The 7,827-nt window shown below is 42.2% G+C and overlaps 1 protein-coding gene across 1 annotated transcript; it reads right to left on the bottom strand.

Moving 5' to 3' along the window:
- Positions 1-5,389: 5,389 nt before the first annotated feature.
- Positions 5,390-7,262, bottom strand: ttc32 (tetratricopeptide repeat domain 32). The gene is made up of 3 exons (XM_014143960.2): positions 7,009-7,262; positions 6,714-6,880; positions 5,390-6,348 (listed from the first exon to the last, which is right to left on the bottom strand). The coding sequence occupies exons 1-3, from the start codon at positions 7,122-7,124 to the stop codon at positions 6,221-6,223; spliced, it is 411 nt and encodes a 136-aa protein (XP_013999435.1). The 5' UTR covers positions 7,125-7,262; the 3' UTR covers positions 5,390-6,220.
- Between the last annotated feature and the right edge of the window lie 565 nt (positions 7,263-7,827).

Raw genomic sequence — 7,827 nt, 5'->3', positions numbered from 1 at the left:
ACTGTGCTTGAGCCCTTTCCCAGGTGTTTTATCTGGTAGCCAATCACACTGGCCACAGGTCATTATCAATCAACGGTCCACACTCACAGCTCGTTAGCTGTAATCAGAGGACAGAACAGTCAGATTGAAACGCATTTTATATGCTTCTCTTTCATGTAGAGAAAATATGTTGTATTTATATCTGAAATGTTATCAGGGAGGTGATCAGCGAACAATGAAAAGTAGGGCAAAGGGGGTGCTGCTGGATTAGGTCTAGATGGGATACAGGTTTTTTCAAATTGACTTCAAAAGTATTTTTTTTTACATTTTAGCTAAGCCTTTTCCTAACCTTAACCTACTTCTCCTAACCTGCTACATTAATTATTCTAACCTGCTGCATAAGTTCTCCTAAAGCTGCTACGAAAAGTCAATTTTGACAAAAGCTGTATCCCTTCGGGACAAAATCGGTTTTACTGGCCTATTTCAATAATAGCATTAATAGTTTACACAGGCAGACTAATTCTGATCTTTGTCCAATAATAAGTATTTTGACCAATCAGATCAGCTCTTTTGCCAATCATTGGGCAAAAGATCAGAATTGGGCTGCCTGTGTAGACACAGCTAAGACACACTATTCAGTGATGTTGTCAAGTCACTAAACCTCAAGTCCGAGTCTGGCCCTAAGTCTCTATTGTTTGAGTCTGAGTCCTTTATACTTGAGTCAAGAGTCCCTTAGTAGTGCTAAATGCTGCGGACCAACCAGTGCTTGACTTGGGCAGGAGCTCACCGGAGCTGAGTATCGGCACCTAAAATATTCTACTGATTGAGGTGCTGTTCCTCTTATAGAATATTAGCTAACAAGTATTGTGGAGCGCCTGCACCGAAATATGAACAGTACCTGCACCCAAAATGAGTTCCGGAACCTATTTCAGTCCAAGTCAAGCACTGGATCCAACCATTTTTTAAATCTAAATTCTGTCCATTGTAAGGATGGTAGCGTACGAGTCGAGTTACGAGTCATGAAAAATGTGATTTGAGTCTGAGTCAAGTCCGAGACGTGGACTTGAGTACAACACTGATACTATTACTCATTAATTCAGAAAAATCACATTTCGTCATGTTGTATATTGCACGCCAAAAATGCATTGATCCTAGGTTACCGATTAACAATTGAAATAACGGAACTGGAGCTTGTTATTGAATACTGTACACACTGTTCACCTAGCATGTGGGAGCCAGAAGCGGTATGGATTAATACTTATATTCACAAGTTTAGGTTCATGATTGTACTTGTAAGACTAGCATCAAACTATCACAAAGAAACCTATTGTGGTTTGCATCAAATTATATCACATAATTATTTATTTGTATTTAACCCTTGTGTGGTGTTCGGGTCTGTGGGACTCATTTTGAATGTTAACTAAAAGATAAATGATACAATTAATTGTTTTTTCAACCTGAGACTCATTGGCCTTGGCTCATTTTCTGTGAAGAACATGTAGTAAAATAACACATTTTCATTGACTGCACACTGTGTACCCCCTACACATTTATATTACATATGTGGTTTTCGGGTCCACTGGACCCGAGGGTAATAAAAATGTGGAAAAGTGTGTGTGTAGGTGAAAACAAGTAAAAATGAAACAAAAAGGTTTGCTGTGTGCCTTCACTCTGCCCTCCTCCTCCCTGGGCCTGCTGTTTCAACATAGCACCAAGAGCCTGTCTGTCTCCCCGCCTGTCAGCCTGTCTGCCACTTTTGTCACACTCTTTACCCTTTGTAGTGTGTGAAACTACACAGTGTCTTGCGGGAACCTGCACAATGTTATTACAATACATTATTTTGATACATTATTTCCGATACATTGTAAAAAATTCTGTTTTTTTCCCACACTCTACCCCTGCCAGGTGCAAATTGGGGGAGGGACACAACAAATAAATAGCTTTGCATGTGTGGCTCCTTACCACAATCAATTAGTATGGCAAAACTAATCTCTGCTCAGAGGGCCTTAGAAATATTTTTTGCAGAGAGAGAAGCTAGTGTGGAAGGAACATCTTCCACTTTGGAAGATGAAAAACTTTCCGAATATGAGGATCATGTCTCTGTCAATTCGGAGTCTGACAGTAAGTTGGAAGAAGGGGATGAGATTGACCCTCAGCCAGCCCCAGGACCAACCCGTCAGCAACCAGCTCATCAGCAGCCTGCAGGAGGATGTCAAAAAAGGATGAAATTGAATAGTCTTCTTGCCCAAAGAATGAGCCACCCCGCATGGCTGCCAATGTGATAAGGATGCAACCAGGGCCGACGCGGACGGCGCTTACTCATGTGCAGGACATAAAGTCTTCTTTTGAACTGTTCATCCAAGGCACTATACAGAAAATCATTCTGGACTGCACTAATTTGGAGGGAAGGCATGTGGACCAAACTTATTTACATACATACTTTGGGGTTGTTATCCTTGCTGGTGTTTTCAGATCCAATGGGGAATCCACAGAATCCCTGTAGGATGCAGAAACTGGCAACATCTGTGCAACATCTCTGGAAAACTTCCACATTATTTCCAGATTATCCGCTTCGATAACTGAGACACCAGACCAGCTCGGTGGCAAAGACAAGCTAGCTGCAATCAGATCAGTGTGGGACAAGTGGGTGGACGCCTTCCCCTGTTTTACAACCCTGGGCCCAACGTTACTGTTGATGAGCAGCTTATGTCATTTAGGGGCTGCTGCCCCTTCAGGCAGTACATACCGTCTAAACCCACAAAATATGGAATCAAGATGTCGGGCTGCCTGTGATGCTGCTTCACCATATGTGTGGAACTGTATTCGGGGAAACCAGATGGAGGAGCCTCTGAGAAGAACCAAGGGATGTGGGTTGTGCTGACCAACTGGCAGGTGTCTTCACCGACATTTTCAACATGTCCCTGATTGAGTCTGTAATACCAACATGTTTCAAGCAGACCACCATAGTCCCTGTGCCCAAGAACATGAAGGCAACCTGCCTAAATGACTACAGACCCATAGCACTCACGTCCATAGCCATGAAGTGTTTTGAAAGGCTGGTAAGGGCTCACATCAACACCATTATCCCAGAAACCCTAGACCCACTCCAATTTGCATACTGCCCAAACAGATCCACAGATGATGCAATCTCTATTGCACTCCACACTGCCCTTTCCCACCTGGACAAAAGGAACACCTATGTGAGAATGCTATTCATTGACTACAGCTCAGTGTTCAACACCGTAGTACCCTCAAAGCTCATCACTAAGCTAAGGATCCTGGGACTAAACACCTCCCTCTGCAACTGGATCCTGGACTTCCTGACGGGCCGCCTCCAGGTGGTGAGGGTAGGCAACAACACGTCTGCCAGGCTGATCCTCAACACTGGAGCTCCCACTGGTGCGTGCTCAGTCCCCTCCTGTACTTCCTGTTCACCCACGACTGCATGGCCAGGCACGACTCCAACACCATCTTAAGTTCGCAGACGACACAACAGTTGTAGGCCTGATCACCGACAATGACGAGACAGCCTACAGGGAGGAGATCAGAGACCTGGCTGGGTGGTGCCAGAATAACAACCTATCGCTCAACGTAACCAAGACTAAGGAGATGATTGTGGACTACAGGAAAAGGAGGACCGAGCACGCCCCCATTCTCATAGACAGGGCTGTCGTGGAGCAGGTTGAGAGCTTCAAGTTCCTTAGTGTCCACATCACCAACAAATTAGAATGGTCCAAACACACCAAGGCAGTCGTGAAGAGGGCACAACTAAGCCTATTCCCCCTCAGGAAACTAAAAAGTTTTGGCATGTGTCCTCAGATCCTCAAAAGGTTCTACAGCTGCAACATCGAGAGCATCCTGACTGGTTGCATCACTGCCTGGTACGGAAATTGCTCGGCCTCTGACCGCAAGGCACTACAGAGGGTAGTGCGTACGGCCCAGTACATCACTGGGGCTAAGCTGCCTGCCATCCAGGACTTCTACACAAGGCGGTGTCAGAGGAAGGCCCTAAAAATTGTCAAAGACCCCAGCCACCCCCAGTCATAGACTGTTCTCTCTACTACCGCATGGCAAGCGGTACCGGAGTGCCAAGTCTAGGACAAAAAGGCTTCTCAACAGTTTTTACCCCCAAGCCATAAGACTCCTGAACAGGTAATCAAATGGCTACCCTGACTATTTGCATTGTGTGCCCCCCCCCCAACCCCTCTTTTACGCTGCTGCTACTCTCTGTTTATCATATATGCTTAGTCACTTTAACCATATCTACATGTACATACTACCTCAATCAGCCTGACTAACCAGTGTCTGTATGTAGCCTCGCTACTTTTATAGCCTCACTACTGTATATAGCCTGTTTTTTTTTACTGTTGTTTTATTTTTTTATTTACCTATTGTTCACCTAATACCTTTTTGGACTATTGGTTAGTAAGTAAGCATTTCACTGTAAGGTCTACACCTGTTGTATTTGGCGCACATGACAAATTAACTTTGATTTGATACACGGAACAGGCCTATCAATTCCTCTAAGTTTGTGTTCACGGCCGACACGCACCTAGTGTCCTACGAGTCAAAGAAAGGCAAAAATGTGGTACTCATGAGTACGCTGCATAGGGATGGGAGAATCTGTGGCCTGGAATATCAAAAAACAGAAATCATAATAGATTACAATGCCACAAAAGGAGGGGTGGACAATTTAGACAAGCTGGTGACTGGCTACAGCTGCAAAAGAAGAACCCTACGCTGGACACTTGTGATATTCAACTTCTTGGACATCTCGGCGTACATCACATTTGTCATCTGGATGGCGTTGAACCCAGATTGGAACAGAGGGAAGGTCCAGAGGAGACCGCTCTTTCTCGAGGAGCTGGGCATGGCATCGGTAAGAACCTGAAATCCAGAGGCGGCAACATATCCCAAGGACCCCAGCTTCTGCAGCCACCATGAAGAGTATTCAGGAGGATGCTGGTGCCCCATCTGCCCGACCCACAACTCCAATGCTGGAAGTAAGTGTGAGTGATGTTCTTGCATGTGTTCTTGCATGTCTGACTCTCCTACTTTGGCCTGCTGTAACTATATATGTGAGTGAGATGTTAGTAAAATTCCTGAACTAAGTGTTTTCATCATTCTAGATCGCAGCCGGTAGCAACAAAAAGTGCTGTGATGTGGGTGGACCGGAAGACAATACACATACAACAAGTGCAAGAAATACATTTGCAACACACACAGTAAAACTGTCCCTCGTGTGGTGTCTAGACCGGCCTTAATGTGTGTTCAATTGGACTCATATCATTTCCATAAAATACTGTATGTAAAATGTGTCCTTCCAATTTGTTCAGTTCAAAGATCAAGATAAACATGATTTATTCCACCCATGTCCTGATTATAAATGAGTTACAAAAATCACATTTGATATTTTTTTTAAATAGTGTTTTTATTGGTAAATGTGATCTAGCAGTGGTAAATGGCAAATATTAACCATATATGCAGTCTATATTGCTTGCAATTGATTGTCAACATCTACAGTAAGTATTTTTACATATATTGTTATGCTGTATCATTTTAAAAACCCAGTAATGTTGTGGGTCCCAGGAACATTGGGTGAATAACAAAAACATGTACACCACCCAAGGGTTAAAAAAACATGTGGAGCGGTAGAGCATACTCTCAATGATCGGCTATGAAAAGCCAACTGACATTTACTCTTGAGGTGCTGACTTGTTACACCCTCGACAACTGTGATTATTATTATTTGACCATTTATGAGCATTTGAACATCTCCACCCGGCACAGCCAGAAGAGGACTGGCCACCCCTCAGACTGGTTCCTCTAGGTTTCTTCCTAGGTTTTGGCCTTTCTAGGGAGTTTTTGCATTGCTTGCTGTTTGGGATTTTAGACTGGGTTTCGGTTCAGCACTTTGAGATATCAGCTGATGTAAGAAGGGCTATATAAATAAATTTGATGTGCTGCATACATTACAGCATTATCATCTTTATTAGTATCAGTGCATCGGAGGTCATTGTTGTCAAACACTGGAGTTAAATTCTTAGATAAGGATGGGTATGTTGTGAATCTACACTTTATATTTACCATAATCTAATAATTGACCTTAATCCCCAAAAAAACATTCTTAAAACATATCATACATGGACACATTTTTGTACTTATAGAAATTGCAGACATACTGGCAATTACTTTGAGATTTGTCATTAGAGTGTAGCTAAGGGGAAAACCTAATACATTCTCAATATCCCCTATTGATCTTGTGCTCTTGGTCCAACAGTGTTTGCTGTAAGCTCACTTTGGCATCTTCAAAGTTAGGGTTGAGTTCTAGGGCCCTCTTGAAGTCCATCTCTGCGTCTTGGAAAAAACCTGCAACAAAAGGTAAAACATTTATCCATTCAATTCACCAGGGATGTATTCATTACTGAAACCAGTTAAGAACCAAATGAGGGAGCACCTGCATTTGTCAAATAGAAACTCGTTTGCTTATTCCATTTGAAGTTAAGTTTCCACAAAACGTTTTGCAACAGAATAGGCGTAATGATTATACCCCAGCTTACGAGAAACATTTCACATAAGGAAAACCAGCAAGACTGCCTTGCCAGCCCAAGTTTGTTCAAATAGATGAAATAACCCCACCTAGTGACTAAAATTGGGACTGCAATACCTTTTTTCACCATTGGAATTCACAATCTCGTCTGTTGTAGCCACTTCATTACACGACATTTCATTACCTAATCTATAACGAATTAGTCCTCTGTTGTAGAATGATACTTCGAACTGGCAGTTGGCCTCAATTGCAGAAGTGTAGTCCTCCATTGCTTCACGAAAATCCACCCTGAAGTACTTTATCTGCCCACGGTTGTTGTGAGCAGTAGCAATGTCACTGGCATCACAATTTCTGAAATAAACCATGGTAAAAGAGAATGTTAACATTTAACGTTAGCTAGCTAGCTAGCTACTGTATTCCACATAGCTAAATTAGCACGGAATTCACAAGATGTCAATGACAAGGTGTTTTTGTGTTACCTTGTTTCCCAGCATGACGCGAGGAACTTTGTATATAGTTCTTCTGCCTGCTTGAAATTGCGTTTTTTAAACTCAACATTGGCGCGTTCAAGAGTTTGACAGCTGTCTTGTTCCATTTAAGGCATACAATGTTTGGATGGAAGTCTGTTTCCGCTTCTGCAACTCTTACCGGAAATGAGTATATTTGTGGACAAATATACTAACACGCCTGGTGCGTGTTGACGCAAGGGGTACGTAGCATGTATGGTTATTAAAAATATTTATTGATCTAACATTATGTTACTAAATAAACACCATATTTATTGTACATAACTGCTCAATAGATTAGCTATTTAAATATAATCCAAATGTTCACCTATTTTCCTTTCTTGTAAAAACAGGTGGCAGAGTTGACCACATTATTAGTTGATTATGTGTCCATATTATGATTTTCTTGTGATTTGTTTCCCCTCTTCATTTGTGTATTTTTTTTTCTCTTAGATTGTTTTGTATTTTGCTGAGTAATGCACATGTCTTATACATGAGCAGTCAGTTAATTGATGTGATATAGAGCTAATACGTTATAGCTTGCAGTCCTAAAACCCGGAAATTAGTTACTTCCGGTTCGTTTAGCCAGCCAGTGTTGCCAACTAATTTTCCGTGGAAGTTGCTAGAGGCAGGTTGATTTGTTGCAAAAGTTGCTAAATGACGTTGTGATGTCATTGCGTGATAACGTCAAAATGCGTCATTACGTAGAATACACAATAACGTTACTCAAATTGACTGGCCAAAAAATATGATTTGACATTTGTTCAGGTACAGACTCCCACTATTTTCTGT

This window comes from Salmo salar, chromosome ssa15 (assembly GCF_905237065.1).
Source record: "Salmo salar chromosome ssa15, Ssal_v3.1, whole genome shotgun sequence".
In the NCBI taxonomy this organism is placed as follows: Eukaryota; Metazoa; Chordata; class Actinopteri; order Salmoniformes; family Salmonidae; genus Salmo; species Salmo salar.
Note: the sequence above shows the minus strand (reverse complement) of the source record. Positions and strands in the feature narration are given on the sequence as shown.